The 23,482-nt window shown below is 41.7% G+C and overlaps 1 protein-coding gene across 3 annotated transcripts in view; it reads left to right on the top strand.

Annotated features, from left to right (window-relative positions):
• The window catches only part of LOC109403232 (2-acylglycerol O-acyltransferase 2), a 58,976-nt gene that overhangs the window by 33,994 nt on the left and 1,500 nt on the right, over nt 1-23,482 (top strand). For 2 of the 3 annotated variants that reach the window (XM_062853129.1, XM_062853130.1), the window contains exons 5-6: nt 9,831-10,375; nt 10,440-10,761. In XM_062853129.1, the coding sequence (XP_062709113.1) occupies nt 9,831-10,375; nt 10,440-10,597 (703 nt within the window). In that variant the 3' untranslated portion in view covers nt 10,598-10,761. Of the gene's footprint in view, nt 1-9,830; nt 10,376-10,439; nt 10,762-21,638; nt 22,181-23,482 lie in introns of those variants that run through there. The other variant, XM_062853131.1, reaches the window with a different exon arrangement.

Raw genomic sequence — 23,482 nt, 5'->3', positions numbered from 1 at the left:
GCCGGAAAATCATGTTTCAATAAACAGATGATGGGTGTACTCCTGAAATTTATAGAGAATCTGCCGCAATGTGAACATCTGATTTATGGATGATCGCCCCATACGAAATTCGCCTTTCTGGGCGAATGAGGGCATCCAACCAAGGGCAAATGAGACCATCCAACCAACTAGCAGGCAGTTCGTATATATATATATATATATATATATATATATCAAAGTATATCTTCAATATAATACGATGTAAGAATTGTACAGCTGCTCACTACCGGGCTTGTTGTTCTTCAGCCCTATAATGGCTGTATTAAGCTCGTCTAGCGTTGGAGGTTCACCAGCTTGTCTGTCGTCGTCGATTCGAAGTCTGCCTGTACGCTCTCCCATTCCCACCGTTCAACAATTCCTCGAAATGCTCAATTCACCTAACAGCCACAATTGATTTTTCTGGCAGCAAGTTTCCATCACGGTCCTTGCACATGACGGGAAAGACGCTATTTTACTCCACTTGCCATTGACAGTTTCATGAAAACCCCCGCATATCATTCTATCCCATACTCTCTTGCGCCTGAGGAATCGGTGAATTCGTTTTGTGGCTACTCTTGCTGTCGCAGAGTTGATGTACACGTGCTGTAGTCCCATGTACGGGAGCCTCATTGCAAGCGAGCTCCCAGGAGCTCTGTACATTTTGAGACTGAAAGTTGTGTGCCTCATTTTTCTCAAGATGTGTCTCATGAGCTTCGTCTCATGCGCTGATTAAATTAGAAAATTTCACGACAAAAACTTCCTAAACGAACGAGAATTGAAACCTTAACCTTTGCATTGAGAGCCCCTAGTCGTATCGCATAGACCAACGAGACACTTGAGTTGTGTACGGAAAAAAGTTATTGATGTTCTTCGTTACCAAGAAGTTGTTTTTCACCTTAGATACCAACAGCTCATGCAGCACATGAGACGAGCTCCCCGGGAGCTATGCGCTTTGCTCGCACCCACAGGATTTTCGTGAGCCTCCTAGCAGCGCAGCACACTGCGATTTTGAAGAGCTAGGAGACAATTTGGTGGGAGGCTCGCTGTCACATTTATGTACACATGAGCAATGGGAAACTAAAACTATATCGCTCTCTGGTCTTCCAGGTAATCAGCACCAGCATTCGGCTGCTGGCAACATTCTTCTTGCCCGTTACTTTCTGGTAGCTACTCCTCATCAAAATTCCCGTTCCTATGTCGTTTTTGAGCAGTGTCTTCACCTCTCGCGCTGCTGTACTCACTGTTCCGTGGATAGACTTTAACAAAGTATTGAGATTATCACTTGCGTTGATCTCACTAGTCAGCTCGTCGAGCTTCTGGTGATCAGCTATCGTATCGCCGATGATTTTGAGATGCATCGATCGCCGTATTCTCGAAACTTACTAACTACGAGATAATGATCCGAGTCGATATTGGGACCTCCAACAATTCTTATATGAATGACGTCCGAGAAGTGCCGGCCCTCTAGCAGAACATGGTATATCTGGTTGCAAACTTCGCCGTTTGGATGTCTCTAGGTGTGCTTGCAGATATCCTACTAATGGCCATTCCTTTGGCAGCAGCAAAGTTAAATAATCTCAGGCTGTCGTTATTAGTGACGGAGTGGAGGTTCTCCTTACCGTTGGACAGAAAAAGTTCTCTCCTCCGACCTGCGCATTGGCGTCATCGATGACAATATTAGTGTTTTTTTTTATCGGCGCAGCAGTCTCTTATGGAAATCAATCCTAATCCTGGCAAAAGTGTTATACATCGAAACGTCGGACATTGAAACAAATTAACTTTTGATTTCCATAAGAGACTGCTATGTCGATAAAATATCACTTCCCGCTTGCCTCAGTCGATAGAATTCCCCCCAGATCGATTACAATCCTAAATTCGTGTTTCTTCATAGATCAGTTTTGTCGTTTATCGGCCACATCCCTTCTTAAGCATGTGGCTCCCATTTTCATCCTACGAAAAACAAAGGATTGAAGCACTGTTTGTTTTGTTTCTTATTTTTGTATTTTTTGTTGGATGAATATGGGAGCGTGAGATTACCCGCACGCATACCCTACATATGATCACGATCACACGCCAACTTTCTGCAATTCACGAGCCAGAAGGCTCACTGGTACAGGTATTTTTAAGATCCTGACGTTTCAGATACCGAGTTCCCAATCATAGCCTTCAATCATCAAGTGGATATCTTAAGCCAAATCAATGGGTGGAAATAAGGTTCCAAGGGGTTTCGAGGGAGCTTCAGGGGGGTCTTAGTGGATTCCAAAAAGCTTTAAGATGTTCCATATGGACTTTCATGTATTTTAGGGGGGGAGGGGGGTTAAGTAAGTTACACGGTCAGAAAATTTACTCATTTTAGAGCTAAAGTGGGACAACTAAAAAATGAGTAAATTTTATTTCCAGCGCTAGCGCTGACCCCAGTGCGAAAATCTCATCAGTTTAAGTCGTATAATATTCTTGCTGATGTGAAGAATACTATACGGCATAAATTGGTTGGATTTTTGCACTTGGGCCAGCGCTATCGCTGGAAATGCAATTTACTAATTTTTTGAGCTGTACCAGTTTAGCTCAGTTTTGTGTGAATCTTACTCATTACGGAGATTCCCAGGGGTATTACTTACCAGCTATCAGGGCCGGATCTAAGGGGGGGCCGGGGGGGGCCGGGCCCCGGGCCCCCACATTTTAGGGGCCCCCACAAAAACATTTTTTGGTTGCTAACATTAGCTTTATTTTTGATATTACTCAAGTACTGTTCGAAAATAAGGAAAAACATTTTTGGTCATCTCTCCGAGGGGCCTCCACATCCACTCGGGCCCCGGGCCCCCACAATCCTTAATCCGGGCCTGCCAGCTATTCAGAGGGTTTTAAGGTAAATCATGTGGATTCCAGAGGTTCTTGGAGAGTTTCATGATGGGGATTCCAAAGAAACTTTCAGGGACTTGGGGATATTGTGGGGTGCTACAGGATGTTTCAACAAATTTTAGGAATGTGTCAGGGGGGATTTGGGGAGTTTTAGAGAATTTTAGGAATGTTTCAGAAGCGTTTGCCGGGGTCAGCATATTTATGAGGCGTTTCAGATGGTTTCATAGGCAAAACAGTTCTTTCAAAGGAATCGTTCTCATTTGAACAGATCTTCAGGAAGAACTAGTTCTCGTGACCCGTTCTACCGTTCAGTAGGTTTTTTCGTTGTTTTGTTAATCTAATGATCTTCTAAAGATCTACTGGTCAAGTATTATTTTAGTGTGGTTTCACGTATTATAATAATTATAATTACGTAATCAGAGAAACTATTTTATATTTTGTAAATACAACTCTGCAAACAAATTACACACTTAGAATAAATCACAGTATTCGGTGAAAAAAATCACCGAAACTGGTCTGTAAACAAGCAAACTACAGTATTACGGTGAAATCGATGAAATTACAGGAGAAAAACAGTGAAATCTAAGAAATCACCTAAGAACCGGTGAAATCAGACAAATTTACTGGAGATCTGTGAATATTTTACCGAACCGATCGGTGATGGGACTAGTTTACCGTACTACTGTAAATTGCGTTTGACAGCCACACCGGCAGCTTTGAACATCAGTTCTTTTAGAATTTGCGCATCACCTCCAAGCAAGACTCACTTGTACAGTGGCAGCAAGTGTGGTTCCTGATCAGAAGGTCGTGTATTCAATCCCATGATCGACCTTTTTATGAAAATACAGGTTTTTGTGCTTGCATAAAATCGCCGTAAATTTGTGAAAAACTACCGTACGGTCAGTATTATTTACGGATCATTTGTAAAATTTACCGTACGTTCAGTGATGTTGACAGTTCATTCGTAAACAATCATACCGAACGTTCTGCGATTTTTACGGTAAATTTGTAAAAAGTACCGAACGTTCCGGTAATTTTGACAGATGCGTTTATCTGAGATTCACAGTACGTACGGTGATTTGAAAAATCACCGAACTTTTTACCGTACGTTCAGCTGTTGAGATTACGGTAAAATTTTACCGTAATCCGTCATTTTTTCTAAGTGTGTAGATTTGTGATCTTGTGCATTGACCAGTCATTTCTCAAATGCTGTTCTCCGACCGGCTGTACGTCTTCGGAAAAGATGCCAAGGGCTGAAAGTCTCTTTAATACAGGGTACGGCAGGAAAAAAATGCGAAAAGTTCAAGGCACTATTACACGCTAAATATGGGATATATATGATTATTTTTTCATGATAGTGTATCAGTCAATGTCTATATTCTATCACTGCAAAATAAAAATAAACATATTTGATGTTTAACATGTGATAATGTAAGCCTAATAAGCGGGTATCAATAAACTCCGCGCCCAATGGTCATTAAACAAAATAACTATAACAGTAAAAAATAGCTTAAATTCGATGAACAACCTGACAACACTGATCCAGAGCCATGTAGTTTCACATACTGGATGAAATAAGTCCATATATTTGATGATATTGTAGAGAAAATTAAAAATTTTGTTTTATCAGATACGAAATTTAGCGACCTGTGTACTTTTCAGCTGTTTGAAAATTCTGATTGTCTTCAGCTTCAGGGGCCGCCCTGTAAAGGTTAGTGACCAAAATGGGAAAATTTTTAGTTAATTTTTTAGAAAACTAGCCTATTAGAGATCATGGAACATTGAAACATAGATTGGTTAACGTCAAATGGATGAAAATGAGGTTTGAAGTTGAAAAACACTTTCGCATTTTTTCCTGCCGCATACTGTAAAGACAAATCAATCAATCAATCTTCGGAAATTTTTGTTCATTGGATAAGCTGAATAAACGTTTTTGGAACATTCAGTTTTCTCGTTTTTTGAGAGAACGGAGAATAACTACCGTTCCTTTCGAACGAACGACAGGTCAGTCATTCTTACCATAGAATCAGTTCTTTTGAACCGTTCGCGAACGGTTCACCCATCTTTAGTTTCAAAGCCTTTTTTAGAATGATTTAGGAGAGTTTCAGGGCCGTTATAAAGGTCCCAGGGGCTGTTCCAAGAGAATTCCAAATGGGTTCCAGGGCCAGGAAGCATCACAACTGCTTTGGAAATTTCATGAAACATTTGTCCTAAAACCACTTCCATAGACAACCTTATGGAATAGCTGGCCTGAAACCACTCAAACGCCTTAAAATCTCCCTGAAAATCCACCCTACCATTCCGAAACAACCTGAAATCTCACAAAAAGTCCTTTAAACCGCCTAAAACTCCCTGAAGCTCACCCACTCGGAATCACACGAGCAATCCCTGAAACCTCTTTAAATGATCTTAAACTCCTTTAAACGCCGCTGAAACCTCTTCGAAACCCCTGAGACCCTCCTATAACACCCCTGAAATCCTTTGCAACGCTCCTGAAACCCCACCCAAGCAACACACATATCATCACGGCGTGCATATGGTGAAGGTTTATCACAAAAAATTAGGCATCGCCAAATCCGCTGTTTTCGAAAATATGGACTTCTAGCTTTCATTTAACGTGTTCCCCAAAAAAATCCACCGAGGGATCCCGAACAACTTTTTCAGAATACTGTTTTTCCTCATACAAAATGCACGGTTCCAAATTGATCCCTATTTCTACTTAACAAACATACCCAATTTTTGTATGAAAAAGTTCCCCCGATGGAATATTTCGATGTTGGGCTTGGATGAAAGCTGGTAGCGTCAACTTTCACGTAGCGTAAAAATTAGCGATGCCCATTTTTTTTGTAATAAATTTGTTCTACCAGACACACCGTGATCATATGAGAGTTAAGGCAGCCCGAGTTTTGGTTGTTTAGAAGTTAATTTGACGTTATTCTAGCATTGTGTTAGAATAACGTCAAATTAAGTTCTATACAACTAAAACTGTAACTCTTATATGACATGCATATTGCTTGGGCAGAGAGCCTCCACAAACCGCCCTGGAACGCCCCTGACACCCAATGAAATGCTTAGTTATGCCTCTTCAACCCTTTGAAAGGCCCATACCTTCTCTTGAAATGCCATTGAATTCGGTTCCGGTTCATTTGGCCGAATGCCATTAAGCCAAACGTCATTTGGCCGAACGCCATTTAAAACTCAACTGAATCCCTATGAAACCCCCTTCAAACGGCACTACAATCCATTAAAACGCTGAAAGCCCCTAAAGCACACCTAAATCCCCTTAAATCACACCTTAAACTCATTGAAACGCGGTGAAGCCCCCCTAAAACGTTCCTGTTGCGCACTCGAAACCATTTTAATGATCTGAAAAGGGCCCTAAAACGCTAAAATGCTTCAGAAACCCTTAGAAGCGCGCTTCAATTCTCCTGGGAACACCACTTAAACTCTTCTGAAATTCCAATTTAACCACCTGGTACACCATTAGACCGCTGGATTTTGAAATGTTTCTGAAACAATCTTGCGTAAACCCAAGTGTGAATATCGCGTTACTCACCGGAACAATCCGTGCCCAGCCATCTTAGCGAACTACAGTAGAATCACTTGGCGTTGTACGGGACTCATGATCAAGGCGACTTACTCCGCCAATGCTCCACTCGTCAGTCAGGCAGCATCACTCTGACAACCTCGGCATGATGCTTGGTAGGGGAAGCGCAACCAAGGGGAATGACACTATCGTTGTTCACACCCCACACCTAGCACAGCGAGAGTACATACGGCAGAACTTGGGAGACAAGATACTTTCAACGCCTGAAATAGGTGTGTAGCAATCGTTGAATCGAGACGTCATGCTGGTTTTGACACAAATTATGATAGTTCGTTTGGATACAACGGATTCATCTTTGCGGAATCTATATTTACTCTACTATCTATAGATAATACGTATTCATCGCCTTCGCAATAGTTATGCTGTCTCGTAGCAGCATGTGCGGCGTGCAAAGAATTTCGAGTTTCACCATATACCTACTCACACGAGGTTTCATGGGTGATTCATAGGGTTTCACTTCAATGAAAACCCATGTTAACATCTGAAACCAGCCTGAACCCCCTAAAAACCTGGAATACCTTAAAATTATCCTAATGCTCTCGTGCAACGCCCCATGAGTCCCAATCAAACTCTCTGAAAACATTCTGGAACTCCTTTAAAAGCTCCCTGAAAACGGCCTGTGACCAAGACTTACTCAACTTTCACAGTGACAAACTCACTACACTTTAGACTACAAACTCTAGAGCTTTGAACAGTTTTTAGATATCCTAGATTGTTCTACATCATCGAAACAGTCGCACACAATTCAGTCCTTCAGATCTTTATTAGTAAAAGTGTTTGTTTTCGCAATAGATGTGCAAATAAGGAGTGGAACGCGCAAATTTTGGTCATACAATTTTTATCATAACTTTAGACTGCGTATACCAAAATAGCAGATTTTTGGATCAGTAATGGTACATTCTTCTTCTTCTTCTTGGCGTAACGTCCTCACTGGAACAAAGCCTGCTTCTCAGCTTAGTGTTCTATGAGCACTTCCACAGTTATTAACTGAGAGCTTCCTCTGCCAATGACCATTTTGCATGTGTATATCGTGTGGCAGGCACGAAGATACTCTTATGCCCAAGGAAGTCAAGGAAATTTCCTTTACGAAAAGATCCTGGACCGACCGGGAATCGAACCCGTCACCCTCAGCATGGTCATGCTGAATACCCGTGCGTTTACCGCCTCGGCTATATGGGCCCTAATGGTACATTGTATGTAGCTTATACCATAAAATTTTCATCAAACTCGGATTAGTATTTGCGGAGATATGGTTGAATCCTGAGATCTGTAATTTTAAAGTTTTATACAAAGAGGATTTAAAAATAAGAACTAGAATCCCAAAATGGCCGCCACAATGGCCGACTTTGGCACTCACGATTTCAAACGCACAAATCTCTACGTAAAAACATAACCAGCGCACCTGAGCTTGTCATTTTAAGCTTATTACAAGTGAGCAAGAACAGAATAATGAAATGCATCATTGTTTGAACACAGACAAACAGACGTAACACCTTGAACGATTTTCATGGAAATCCATCGCCCAGTTCACACTACCATCATCTGGTGGAAAAGTTGCACGAATCACTGTGTTGTGCAATATCGTCAACAGAAGGCGCTAGTGTGAAGCGTCAAACGCATAGAAAAACGATGCGCGCTCCTCTGGTTGTGAGAGCCACAACTTTGAAAATTTAAAATGATCGTTAAAAGCGTGGTCGATATAAATTTTGCAAGTGTTACGTCTGTTTGTCTGTGGTTTGAAGTTTGCTTCCTGAGATTTGTGCGTCTGAAGTTTTGATGCACTGTTGAAGCGGGATTTCAAGACGATTGTCCTTAAGACACTCCAAATCAACCAAATTACACTGGAGTACAGATCTTCAGATTTGCACTTGTAAATATCTGTAGCTACATTGAGTAACGATCTTGGTAACGATACATTGTCCAATAATTTAGCTGAACCTACCTTAAGACCAAAAGATATTGTTGCATTTGGTTGGGACAATCTGGGTCGTCAAAAGGTAATCAACGGCTACTATAAATACTGAATGATTTTCGGTGTTCTAGATCAGCCATACTATACTGCAATCTGTAGCTATTTTCGCTACACTGAGCTATTTTGCATGATGGATTTTAGAACTTCATGCCAACATCTTCTATAAAATCCAAAAAATACTCTTTGGGGGCGTCTATATTTACTATTGGGGTTTTCTACGACTTCGAAATTTCTATTCCCAACTCCCTCATAACAATAAATAAAACCAATAGGGGAGACTGGGGAGACTTGATCCCTTTTTCTTAATTTACCTGAAACTTAAAGAAAAAACACAAAACAAGATCCCATTTCCGTTCAAAATGGCAGGTAAACATCTATTGCAAGTCAAAACACAACAGAAGGCCTTTAAATTATTGTTAAAATTTTCAAAACTGTGTTTTTATGGAGGCATGTCTTATGAAGTATTTTTCAAAAATGGGTGAAACTTGATCCCCTTTTGAGCACATGGTTAATTTAAAGGGAAAATAATTCCAGAGTCTTCCGATTCATTTTATTTTCGAGTTTTCTTGTATTTTCGATGAACATGGAGTGTTTGAAATTGAGAGATTTCCTTAAATTTTTAAGGATATGCCGTATTTTCAAAATGGGGAGACTTGATCCCCCTTTTCTTGGTTTGTAACAAACTTATAATTATCTGACACATTTTATCGTTGAATAGACTAGAATTCCAAGTAAATAGAGGCTTCCGAATAGAATTTTATTTTTTACATGTATAATGTGTGTGTAATCCTCGAGGGATCAAGTCTCCCCATGTCACTGTTGTGTATACTAAGCCGAATTCATTAAAATATGTTAACAACAGCCTTATTTGGATAAATAAGTTTGAAAGTATTTTATTTAAACTATGTGCTGTGAAATTTTGACACGATTTGGTTCAATTTTCACAAAGTTATAGAGATTTTTTGGAATGGCCTAAAAGATTTCTGAAAGACTGAAAACAAACCATCAGCCGTTAAAAAATAATGCAATAAACAATCGAAATCACTTGTAGCCAAAACATAGTCGTTTGTCCAGGAGTAGTTTTGGAAAAATTATGCTAGAAGAAAAATGTTCTTGATTCCGAGAAAATATGGGGGGAACAAGTCTCCCCAGGGATCAAGTCTCCTCAGTCTCCCCTAGCATTTAAATTCTTTAAGAATGTTTTGGAAGGATGTTTTAAATGGGGGTCTTGTACATAAATGTAATTGTCTAGCTACTTCTTGCCTGTCTCGATCATTTTGTCTATCACCCGCTAACAAACTTTTCAAAATAAAATTCTCATTAAAGCCGTCATACACTCCATTTTTCACTACTCTACCTTCTAATCATTTTCAGCACCGGAACGTTCCTGAACTTCGCCACCGACACAACCGGATTCTACAAACTGTTCCCGGGCATCCGCTCTCGGCCATGCACCCTCAATTTCCACTTCATCATTCCATTCTTTCGGGAGGTGCTGCTCAGCTGGGGACTTGCATCATGCGCCTCGAAAAGCGTCATGTCTATGCTGACGGCCTCCAACAACCCTCAGCACCCGGTTAACCGTAAGGACGGTCGCACTGCCAACGCCGTTGTCCTCGTAGTGGGCGGGGCCGCCGAATCGCTACACTGCCGACCGGGTAGCTACCGGCTGGTGCTGAAAAATCGGAAAGGATTTTGCAAAATTGCCATCCAATCGGGTGCCTCCGTGGTACCGGTCATCAACTTTGGCGAGGTGGACCTGTTTGATCAACCGCCGAATCCTATCGGTTCCGGATTGCGAAACTTCCAGGAGTGGGTCAAGAACACGACCGGAATTGCGCCGGCTGCGTTCCGCGGTCGAGGATTCTTCCAGTACACGTACGGTATAATCCCAAGACGACGACCGCTTAACACAGTCAGTAAGTATCAGGTTGTCCTAAGTCCGTTTTACTGAACATCAAAACTAACCGTGTTCAATTCCAGTTGGAGCACCGATACATACTCAGAAGAACGATAAACCTACGCAGGCGGACATCGATGACCTGCACGAGAAATTCTGCAAATCTTTGGTGGATTTGTTCAACACACACAAATCGAAGTACGTCAAAGACCACAAGAACGTGCAAGTGGTTCTGGAGTGATGCGGGGGATAGATTTAAACCAATTGCTTATGACATTAGATATTCCAAAGAGAGAAAGTGTTCTACTAGTCGCAAACGAATGCGTTGCAAAACAATAAAACGGTGCCAAGGGTAACAAATTGTAAAGATTATTTTGAAAATGAATAAAGCTTTCAAATTTTAAATGACGGTGTTCTTTGTAGTTGTGTAATTGATATCACATATTTTCAAAATTTCATACATATATTAAGTACAACGTTGTCGGGGCCCGTGGCGCAGTGGTCCACACGTTCGCTTCATAAGCGGATGGTCATGGGTTCGAACCCAGCCCCGACACTTGCAATTTTTCGTCAGTTGCTCTTCCCCCCGAGAGCAGCTGGCACCTGACCCTCTTCGGAGCATATAGCTCTAACGGACCCGGAATTTGGATATCGGCGAACCGCAACTCATAATGGACGACCCCCAATTGAACTGGAAAAGGAACAGCAGCCAACCACCAGCACCATCGTGCTCATCATTCTACCGTGGACAGGGTAGAAAAGTTGAAGCAGCACAAGGCACCAGTTCGATACAGTTGAATTAGAATAGAATACATGTAGGCGCTGTACAAAAGTGTAAGTGCAGCGTCCAATTGGAATCGCTCACGTAGTGCCCAAGTGGACAAAAAGAGCTGTAAATTAGGTTAAGTGATTAAGAATAAAAAAAAAAATTAAGTACAACATTTCAACAAAGATAATATTGGGCCGACGACACAGCAGCATACTTACCTTACCAGTCAGGCTAAGGCCGGGGTGGCCTCTGCTGTACATAGTAGCCGCCTCCACTCCACTCGGTCCATGGCTGTTTGTCTCCAGTTCCGCACTCTGCGTAGGGTCCGCAAATCGTCCTCCACTTGGTCGACCCACCTAGCTCGCTGCGCTCCACGTCTTCTTGTACCGGTCGGATGACTCTCGAGAACCATTTTAGTCGGGTTGCTATCCGACATCCTGATGACGTGACCCGCCCACCGTAGCCTCCCGATTTTCGCGGTATGGACGATGGTTGGTTCTCTCAGCAGCTGATGCAGCTCGTGGTTCATTCGCCTTCTCCAAGTCCCGTCTTCCATCTGCACTCCGCCGTAGATGGTACGCAACACCTTCCGTTCGAAAACTCCAAGGGCGCGTTGGTCCTCTGCACGTAGGGTCTATGTTTCGTGCCCATAGAGGACGACCGGTCTAATCAGCGTTTTGTAGATGGTTAACTTCGTGTTACGGCGAACTTTATTCGATCGTAGAGTTCTGCGGAGTCCAAAGTAAGAACGATTTCCTGCCACAATGCGCCTCTGAATTTCTCTGCTGGTGTCGTTGTCGTCGGTCACCAGTGAGCCCAAGTACACGAATTCTTCAACCGCCTCGATTTCATTACCGTCGATATAAATTCGGGGTGGCGGCCGCGGTGATTCCTCCCTGGAACCCTTTGCCATCATGTACTTTGTCTTCGACACATTAATGACTAATCCGATTCGCCTGGCTTCACTCTTTAGTCGGATGTACGTTTCCGCCATCGTCTCAAATTTACGAGCAATAATATCAATATCATCGGCGAAACCAAGCAGCTGAACGAACTTCGTGAAAATCGTACCACTCGTGTTTATCCCCGCTCTTCTTATTACACCCTCCAAAGCAATGTTGAACAGCAAGCACGAAAGACCATCACCTTGCCGTAACCCTCTGCAAGATTCGAAGGGACTCGAGAGTGTCCGTCATACTCGAACTACGCACATCACTCGATCCATCGTCGCCTTGATCAGTTTATCCGGGAATCCGTATCCGTGCATAATCTGCCATAGCTGTTCTCGATCGATTGTATCATACGCCGATTTGAAATCGATGAACAAGTGATGTGTGGGTACGTTGTATTCGCGGCATTTCTGCAACACCTGGCGGATGGCGAACATCTGATCCGTTGTAGCGCGTTCACCCAAGTATCCAGCCTGATTTTGCCCCACGAACTCTTTTGCAATCGGTGATAGACGGCGGCATAAAATTTGAGAGAGTATCTTGTAGGCAACGCTCAGTAGTGTGATCACGCGATAGTTCTCGCAGTCCATCTTGTCGCCCTTTTTGTAGATGGGACAAACGATGCCTTCCATCCACTTCTCCGGTAATACTTCCTCATCCAAAATCTTGGTAATGGTTACCATTTAGGTGCTTATCGTCGTGCTGTCGCCACCTCTCGATCCCCTCACGCTCGCTCGTGAGAAGATTCTCGTGATTGTCTTGGCACATTTCGGGTTGTGGCACAAAGCTTCTGCGAGAGCGGTTCAGCTTCTCGTAGAACTTCCGTGTGTGCTTAGCGCGGTACAACTCTTCAATCGCAACGCGATCTCGTTCTTCCTGCTGGCGCTTCTTCCTCCAGAAGACTGAACTGTATCTGTTCCAAGCCTGTCTATAATGCGCCTTATTCTCCCTCGTACGGTGTTGCTACATTCTCACCCATCCATGCTGCGTTCTTCTTGTTTTTCAACTGGTCTCACTCACCGTCATTCCGGTCGTTTCTGTGATTCGAAGTCGCAAACTGCTCTTCCTTTGGTACAGCCACTGTTAACTACTGTGCGTAGTTTTGTGCAACTTCTTCGTTCCGCAGCCGCTCGCTGTTGAGCCGCGACGTTCGACAAATGGAGGATAACGTGCCTCTGGAGCCAGCATTCTGATACCATACCACGGAAGGCTGCAAAGTTTGCATTTTCTCCTAGCTCTTAGGCAGGATGCGCGTAATCGAGCGCTTTTCGGACACCACCAGTACATTAATCGGCGTCTATTCCTGGGTAGGAATCATCTTTGTATTCCGGCGTCCCACTCGCGACTGTGAGTTTCGACTAGGTCGTCGGAGTTTTCCATGAGCAATTGATCCACAAATACCAGCTTGTCGAAGCACGAGGTCAGCCATCCACAGTGGTCGTCTTCCTCCGTATTCAACCCTGTACCAAATCGCTAGATGGCCACTGTATGTACACGCATCGTCGACCCTGCAGACTGAGATCAGATCCGCACTCCAAATGATTACATCGATGATGGACTCTGCACTGTTCCTAGGAGTAGGAATCCTACTGTTATCAACTTTCGCCGCATCCACGTTTAGCCTGGCCATAGATTCAAGTAGAGTCTGGCCTCTTGTGCAGCTGTGCTATTTGACCGCCTAGACGTTGAAGTCTCCAAGTCTTGGGAGTGTCGTTACCGTAAGTCTCTACTTGACTCCGAGACTGACTGCCACAAGAACTGTTGAACGGCCTCACAGTGGTTTAAGTTCAGCTGTGTGACCTGCGCTCTTGTCGATGGTTGTGTCTTCCTCGTGTGCTTGTGTGTGTCTAGCCATCACCGGCACATGGCTCCTGTTTGCCGTTCAGATCAGGTGTTTTTATGCTAGCCGAGTCGAACTCCCTGGAAATTTGGCCCTCTCGACCCTCGGAACCTCTACACTCCCACAACTTGCTAATTGCCCTAGAAATATGCCCTTGGCGGCTCATAGATGCTAAGCTGCCACACTGAACAGCGAAGTCTGATCTTCTCGACTGCGGCCATCTTATAAACCTCTCCTACTGGGAGCTTAACCGCGGCGATCTAAATGTCTGCCGTGCCTTTTCGCAGGCGGATTGATGCACATGTGCATCTATCTCGTACTGCTGCTTAAGGGCAGCTGCGAGCTTCTCGTCTTCGGTTATCTACCGTCATCTGCCGGGCGTTTCTTGTTCCCAGCGGGACACGCTTCGGTGGCAGGCTTCGGGCATACAGATCGAACCATAGATCGGTTTGCTTGGCAGTTTGTCTTCTCAACTACGTCTCCGGCGAGCTGCATAATCTCATCCGCCACTGTCGGGCTTCCGCAACTATACGTTCGGATAAACCTCTCCTCTTTGTGTAGCTCGACGACGCTTCGCTCCTTTGCCAGAAAGTCGTACTCCTTATTCAGAGCACTGACTTGCAGAGTTTTAGCAGGCTCTATTTAAGATTTTTGGCGAGTTGCGCAGCGATTATCAATATCTTTGGTATTTTAATTTCTATGTGGACTCTAGGCGGCAAGCACACTTGAAATAAAGTACCGTATTCAGCTGTTCTATTATCGGTAAAAGTTAGGATTACCGAATGTTCAGCGAATTATTACCGAACCTTCGGTAAACTGTACTGAATCATTGGTAATGTTTACCGAAAGTTCGGTAAAATGTAACTGAACTTCGGTAAAACTGTACTGAGCTTCGGTAATCCGAACTTTTGCCGAACATACAACAGCCGAACAAGTGACTCTAAAATAAGTGTGAGCCCTACTTAGAGAATAGATAAAACATTCTTTTTTATATTGTCCATTGATTTCTTAAAAATAATCTCAATCTATCTCGAATCACTTCTGTAGTCATATTAAAAAAAACACATCTTGTAGTTGGCTAAATTCATTCATGAATCTTACAGTAGGCTCTTGCTGCGTATAATTTCTCGACCCTAATGGAGTATCGAATACCCTTCTCCGGCGAAGTGACACTGGACTGTTGTTGAAGCTGAGTCGGTCGTACGGGAAAGGACTCTTTTTGCGTCTGCTTAGAATATTACAGAAGAACACAATGGCTGCTACAGATGGTATCCAGGTCAACGAGACAGTAAAGATCTTCGTATCGAGGAAGTTCTGCTACGGTCCATCCAAGGTTTCATAGTGCATACCTTAAAAACTTTCTCTGCACTCCTTCTAGCCTTTGGACGTGTATGTCATATTGTGGTCGCCACACCACGCTCGCGAAATCGAGTTTTGTCCCTGCAAGATTGATATAAATTGTCAGGATCATGATTGACTGCGAAGAGTAGTAACGCCTCTTTAACAACTCTGGTGATGTGATCATTGAATGTCAAGCACTGATCCATTGTCACACAAAGATCCCGAACATTTTCTACGCACTGCAAGACCGTGTCATTCAAGCTGTAGTCAAATGCTACCGGTTGAAGTCTTCTGCTGTATGTAACAATTGAACATTTAATAAGATTGGTACTCAATCCGCTTTATCCAACGAATCTCTCAAAATTGTTCAAATCGCGCTGAAGTGAGAGGCAATCATTGGCAACTTTCGCCGGTAGAAATATTATCGTAATTCGTTTGCTTAGATGGAAGCCCAAGTAACACAGCTTGCTATATCCTCTCCTCTTCTTGGCGTAACGTCCTCACTGGGACAAAGCCTGCTTCTCAGCTTAGTGTTCTATGAGCACTTCCACAGTTATTAACTGAGAGCTTCCGCTGCCAATGACCATTTTGCATGTGTATATCGTGTGGCAGGCACGAAGATACTCTATGCCCAAGGAAGTCAAGGAAATTTCCTTTACGAAAAGATCCTGGACCGACCGGGAATCGAACCCGTCACCCTCAGCATGGTCATGCTGAATACCCGTGCGTTTACCGCCTCGGCTATAGGGGCTTGCTATATAATAGTTTAAAATACACGTTTCATACAAGTTCTGTTGTATTTTTCGTGCATTATTAACGTTATATTGAACACTTATATATTCAAAACAGCGTAAAAAATGGCGGCTTATAAAACATCTTTCAGGTTATATAAGATGTATCTCAATACACTAATAGTACTTATAAATGCGTTCCGTCCAGCTTTCATGTATTGATTAGCTCAAATTAAGTTATTTGTTAATAAAAAAGCTTGTAAAATGCTTTAATAGTACATATATATATTCATTGGTTTTGATTAAGTCACTTCAACGTTATATAACGGATGCACAACTTTTATATAACATATCACATGCATAAGTTGTACTGAGGCTATATGAAGGTAGTATAACCTACGGATATCATTTATTTAACAACCCATTTTTGATAGAAACTACATGGATGCGTACACTACGTAACAATTGGCAAAACAAAGGTGAAAATATACTCTTGCAAATTTGGAATAAAAATTAAGTGATATGTGGGAATGACCAAGTATGACATTTTGTAACTAATTCTCATAAAAGTTATGACATTGCATTGTCAACACTCAATAGCAGTAGAGACATTCCACTTGCGGTTCGAGATTTATGGTGAAACAGTAGATTTTATTCATCCAAAATTCAACCGCCATTGCATTTAATTGTAAATTATAAGTTGAACCTACTAAATGGTACGGTTTGATGAAATCTTTTTCTCAATCCACACGAAAAGCAATATGGCAGCTCTTCTGAGGCTAACAGTGCCGTTCAAAACTATTAAGATCAATTTCAATTTCTAACAAAGTCAGAAATATAAATTAATCTTAACCAGCCAGCCGCACACTACTGGCTATGACTAAAGTAAGATTGAAAAATATGTGACCAAAATAAATATAGTTTTCTTTAGTTCATAAAAAAACAAGAGAAATGTTCCAATTTGTTACATATTTTTATTTGTGTATACATACTTTTGATCGGTACTGTAATCTGAACAAAATATACAAAACATTTGTCAACAATTCCAGTGTTTGGGTTTAGAAATAAGTTGAGATTACGCTTAAATTACATTCCGATAGCAACTCCACAACAGCTTGAGGAAGACATTTTTAACAGTATTGATAATACATAAAAAATACATGTTTTCAACCGTACTACACAAGCCATATTTTTGTTTAAAGAAAATCTTTACAACGTCAAAATACTTATATATAACTACATTCATAACAACACAACAGCTGTCAAAACATCAAAACATTGCCAACAGTAACCTTACTATCGTTGCGAGTTGGCCACGGTGGTTCGTCGAAGGATTATAGTTAACGGAGGACTTCGGATGGTCCATGATTCCGAAGAATTACGAAGCCGTATATCAGATCGCTGAGACGTGGTCCTGAGTGGAGGGTTTCATACCAGCTGGAGGTTGAATGTGCGTTACCATCAACAGCAGCTGCAATCAATACCCGCAGTGCCGGCAATGCGAAATTGGTTCCCTTCGATTCTTTCTAGAAAACGAGATCAACAAAATCTTGCTGCAGGCAGGGCGCAAAATTTTCGAGCAGACGAGCCGACGTTCACCGTGCGGCAATTTTCATTCACTTGCCTGCATATTCATATTCAGCTGCTCGATACTCGTTTGTCAACTGAATGAAAGTCAATGAATATTTGTAAACATCCTACAAAATGTTAAATTGCGGATAAAATATTAACGTTTTGATTACATTTAACGGTGCTTTACACAGATCTTTCCCCATTTGATTGTTGTGAAGTGTTTTTGGAAGGAATCGTAGCCATAAACGTAGGTAATTATGAAGATGTTTCTCGATCGGCTTCATATTCAGTGACTACTGATTGACTGACTGTGTGAAGAGGGAGAGCGAAAATGAATTTGTTTGTTTTGAATATTCAGTGCAGAATCATTCAAATTCGTGCTGTTTTCAGTCAATGACTATGAACATTTTGCACCCTGGCTGCAGGACAGCTTACAGTTTGTTTTGGAAGGTTGACATGACTAGAGCGGCCAAATAGCTTCAGGCAGCTGCTTTAGTTTTGCGTAAATTGTCCAGATTGTACAATATTTTCGCTGTTTGGGCGACGGAGTTCATATCGTAGGATTAGGTTATACGATAAATGGTTCGTTGATGGTGACACGACTAAGAAGCAATCACTGGTCGCAAGAATAAAACACGGCATATGTGTGATTATTCTTGAAAACTTTACTGGGTCTTAAACAACTGCCTTGAACCGCTCACCGTCTATGCACATGTGAAACGGAAAAGATATCAGGATTAGCATCCTAAAAATTTCCTAGCCAATTACAAATAGCTTCTTCTTGTTTTACATTATAGTGTTGCGACATGATTGCATTATTTCGTGTGTTTGATTATTTTGTTGTTTAATTGTATTGTGCGTTTCAAGTAAAGCACAATTATGGCAACTACTTTTCAAGCCCTTCAATGATAGACAAAATTGAATCGCAGTGCAAATGCCACGTGCAGTCGCAGCAGTCATCATATCACCCGGCCACGTGGCGACCTTTTTTCAAGAATTATAAAAGAGCGCTATGATGGAAAATTTGGAAAACAGGTCTGTTCTCTTAGGCGACTGTCTCGCGCGTATCTCTGACTGCGGGTAAAAGTAGTCGCGAAAGTAGATTTTATTTTGATTCGTATAATAGTATAAAAGTATTTTATGCGTGGAATCCCAAATGATATTTTTGCAATTACGTTTTGAAAAATTTCACTTTTCAGTTGGCTGAAGTGTCATGAAAAGGCCTACTTTTCTCTTCTGATGCAAGTGTGCCGAAAAGTTCTACTTTTCGGCACTCTTAAGGGTGCCGAAAAGTAACACTTTTCGGCACTTTTGCCAGCACACACTTTGTACTAAATTTCGTGTTATCCTTAGATTCGGCTGGTGATTCTACATTCACTGTACAGCAGGACTACGAATCAAGACGACTTTTATTCCGATTCCGATGGCAGATCGGGTGAGAACGAAGCTGGTGGAGGTGCTTTAGCGACTTCTGCCTTTGCCAACAAACAACTGTTTGACAATGGGAGCTCTATCAAATGCTATACCATAGCCTACCTGATCGAATAAAAACTACACTGATGCGCATGGATCCTCGCACGTGGTTCCTCCTAATACATGATTGTGTTGCGAGAAAAGATTATACTAAATGGGTATTTTTCGTAATTACAAAAAATGTTGTATGCAACTCGTTGCAAAACTCGATTTTTTCTGCACTCGTCGTATTTATCCAACGAGGCTTGCCGAGACTCGTGCCGAAAAAATCATCATTTTGCAACTTGTTGCATAAATAACTATTTTGGGAGCTGTTTGTTATCGCCTAACATATTTAGAGCTATATTCTAACACAAGATGTATTATGAATCGCTTATAATATGCTTAAAAAACATCTTTTAAAATTAAAATATCTAAAGATGTTTTCTGTGTTACTTGGGTAGTATTCTACCAGTTCGAACAGATTTAGCGTCGCTGATTGGGTAGCTATTCCCCGTCCCAACGTCTGAACGAGAGCTCTTTTTATGAACCGCCGTTGTGTGTGATATTTTCCAAAGAAGTGGAAAATAATCACTTGAAAGTGCGAAATCGAAAAGAACGGTCAACGATTCACAGAGTTCATCCTTGATTTTATTCAGAAGCTTTACTGGTAACTAGTCTAGACCTGCTGTTTTCCCAGAATCTAGTGCCTCCAAACCTTGGTGCACTTCTGCTCCAGATAGCACTATTACATCAGCATGTGTACCGACTGGATAGTTGATGTTGTTTGCATGGTCACTACGGTTAACACTCTTGAAGTATTCAACGAAAAGTTGAGCGATTTTCTGACCATTCTTGTTGCGGTACAGTGCCTGTTGCCAGGTCTTCGAGCTACCTACAACGATGCCATGTGCCTCTCATTGAGGATACTCCAACCTCACCACACGTGAAGGTTCCCTATACAAAGTTAATTTCGCTCTTTTATTGATTAGCTTTAAAACTCATTTCTGATGGGTCCCCACATCTATATGACTCTCTTTACATACAAGTAGTCGTCAGCGACACTGGTGGTTTTCTATGCAAGCAGGGAGGCCACTCGAGGGTTGGCCCAGGTCCTTATGCGGACTGAGCCGGATCAGCACTAATCAGGAGTGTTCATCTGAACCTTCTTCTGCCTAGTTTGTTGCCTAAGCTAGATTTAAGTCGCAACATACTTATAAAAAAATGTGTCATTCTCATCATCAGTATTCCCTGAGCGAGGGCTGGGTGCACGTTGATTATGCTGAATCTGAAGAATTTGCCCTTGACCCTCAACCTGCACATTCTTTCGTAAATCTGCCACCAACGGACCACGCGCTTCTGCACATCGCACATCATGATGGAAACTTCCTTGCTCACGTAGTATGTTTCCGTAGCTCTGACAGACGGATTACCTCTAAACGTTCGCACCATGAATCCTGCCCACCTCACCTCTTGCAGTGCTACAATGACGGACCTGTGTACGGGTGCTCCCGATGAAGTTGAGAGATCTGCAGTTTCACGTGCCGAGTTTCCAATCCTTTTTTCGTCACTGGGGTCGTTGTCTTTGAATCTTTTTTTCTCTGCTTGTGATTTTACTAGGGTAGGTAATCATGAATTGAACCAAAATGCGGTTTTCTGAAGCATCGGGAATTTTGACTGATTTTTTCACCCACATGGAAATAATTTACTACGGTGAAGTCTCAGGTATATGAAAGACACAGGTATTAGCTTTTCGTAAAGTGGTAAAAAGTTTACATTTGCACCACATTTCATTGAAAAATTCAATTATTTGTCAATAATGATTTTAATCTTAATTTGAACCATCGTAATCATAATTTGAACCAATTTTAATCTAGATTTGAACTACTGGCGGCAGCAGCTCGAGCAATTCCCACAACAGCCAATTTCATGCTAAACAACCCAAAATCACATGGATCTGCTAATTCTCATAACTATGTTTCATTAGGCAGAGGAATTTCAACTCAAAATGTTCGGAATTCTTCAGAAATTTGGAAACAAAATTTGGAATTTTTCATCTTCCAAGAGTAAACAAAGCAGCCACTAGCGCAGTCTGCAGGCCAACACTAGAAGCTCGCCCCCTCTCACTAGTTCAAATCTAGATTACAAATGGTTCAATTCAAGATAAGATTCTCCAAGTAATAATTAAGTAAATTTGATAATTCTATGACAAATAATGTGGAATATTATTCGGTTAGTCGATTGTACGATGAATTTGCTTTCAATTAACGTATTCACTTATTGTTTGTGATACAATGCGTGAGCTGTACGAGTGCACCGAAAATGTGCTTCCTCTGGGGGGAAATGGGTGAAATCGCAGTGATTTTTCAATTTCTTATTTTCAATGAAAAAATCGCTTCATTCAATGCTTTTAAAGTCAATTCTACCAGGTTATATTACGAGAATCCATTTACCAATCTTTTTGGGACAAGATTTGCCCAAAAAGTGTATCATTTTAATGAATTTAGCAATGGTTCAAATTAAGATTACAATTTGACTAGTTCAAAGCTTGATTTCCTACCCTACTAGCTCTCATCACTGCCATCCACATTACTGAATTCACTAAAATCATAATCCTTCTATTCCAGTACCGGTTGCTTCCTCAGCTTCGCCACCGACACGACCGGATTCTACAAGTTCTTTCCCGGTATCCGTTCCCGCGTGGTTACCCTGGATTTCCACTTGTTGGTCCCCCTGTTCCGAGAACTATGCTTCAGCTGGGGCGTAGCATCGTGCTCATCGGAAGGAATCACCAACCTCCTCACGGCTTCCAACGACCCGAAAAGCCCAACCAACGGCGATGGTTACACTTCCAACGCAGTGGTCCTCATCGTTGGTGGAGCCGCCGAATCACTCAACTGCCGACCGAACAACTTCCAGCTGGTGCTGAAGAAACGCAAGGGTTTCTGTAGGATTGCGCTGAAAACCGGAACGCCGATCGTCCCCGTTATCAACTTTGGAGAGCTGGATCTGTTCGATCAGCCGGCCAATCCACCAGGATCTAAATTGCGACGCTTCCAGGAGTGGGTCAAGGCTACCACCGGGATCGCTCCGGCCGCGTTTGTTGGACGTGGATTCTTCCAGTATACTTTTGGGCTGATCCCGCGCCGAAAGCCCATCAATACAATTAGTAAGTGTGGCATAATGGGACCATTAAGGATGAAAAACGCCGATAAAATCTCTAGCCGTTAAATGCCATTTCAGCATATCGGTGGCAGTTAGGTGTCTTCAGAAGATATGTTCAGAATATTCTTCTCCATTGTTAGTTTTTACAGCTATAACACGGTGTGTATATAGAGCAACTTTAAATCAAAAAAATAAGTAAGTCTGAAATTTTGCCCAGTGATACTTTGGGCCATTCCCTTCAATATGCTGGGTCGGTTGAAAACATCCATCGGGGGGTCTAGAACAAAAATTTTTTTTGAAGGTTTTTCATGCAAAAACTGTTAAAAGCGCATATTGTAAATTATTGCATCTCCTACAAATAGTCACAACTTTTTTGTCTTTGAAGATAGAACCATACAATTTTTAGGCGTTTCGAAGTAGTATGCGTAGATGACTGTGTGAAAATTTAATTGAAATATGTTGAATGGTTTTCAAGTAATAGCAAAACTATCAAACGCATTCTAAAATACTAAGCTTAGTAGCAAACTATCAACAAAATATCTATACATATTTTTTTATACAATAATACATGAAACATATTTTATTCTATACACCTTGAGTCATTATGATGGAAGTACTGTGAAAACTTGTTTTTGAAATGATGAACAGATACATAGTCAAATACATGAAAGGAAAACACACACTGTCATTATGTAGCTTTTTACTAAAGTATTAATTATTTATTTCAAGAACGAGGTTTTGCGTATGCATGTTCACAAGTACAAGTAGTATGCCTCTATTACGGATCCTATAATAAACACAATTATCATGATTGCTGAGCATGTCGGCCTTCCCTAAAGAAAATATTTGAATGTTATTTGGTAAGCCAAGAAAAGCACTCGAGGATTGGGAAACGTCTCTGTTTCGAAGAAAAAGTATAGAAACTAAATTATTTTGGAATTAATGTTTTTAAAGGCCAAAATTAAATAGTATTTCACCTTAGTCAATGAATAAAAACAAGTTAACTCTGTTAAAGACCTCATAATAACATTGAAGTTGTGGGTATGAGTTCACATAAAACCAAGACAGGACACAATAACAAGAACTGAAATCAAAACAGAATTCAGTTGGGCAATATTCGATCAAGGGCAACTTTACGGTACTAAACATAGTTTCCGGATTATTCCACGATATTTGACATAGCTGTTGGATCTAAACTTAGGTTTGTCTTTAAATTTAATAGCAATATGATGCTTATTACTTATGCCACCGTTTATTAACAAATAACTGATAATAAGTTCTGAAAGAAGAGTTAAAAGAACGGAGT

Source organism: Aedes albopictus, chromosome 2, assembly GCF_035046485.1.
Source record: "Aedes albopictus strain Foshan chromosome 2, AalbF5, whole genome shotgun sequence".
In the NCBI taxonomy this organism is placed as follows: domain Eukaryota; kingdom Metazoa; phylum Arthropoda; class Insecta; order Diptera; family Culicidae; genus Aedes; species Aedes albopictus.
Note: the sequence above shows the minus strand (reverse complement) of the source record. Positions and strands in the feature narration are given on the sequence as shown.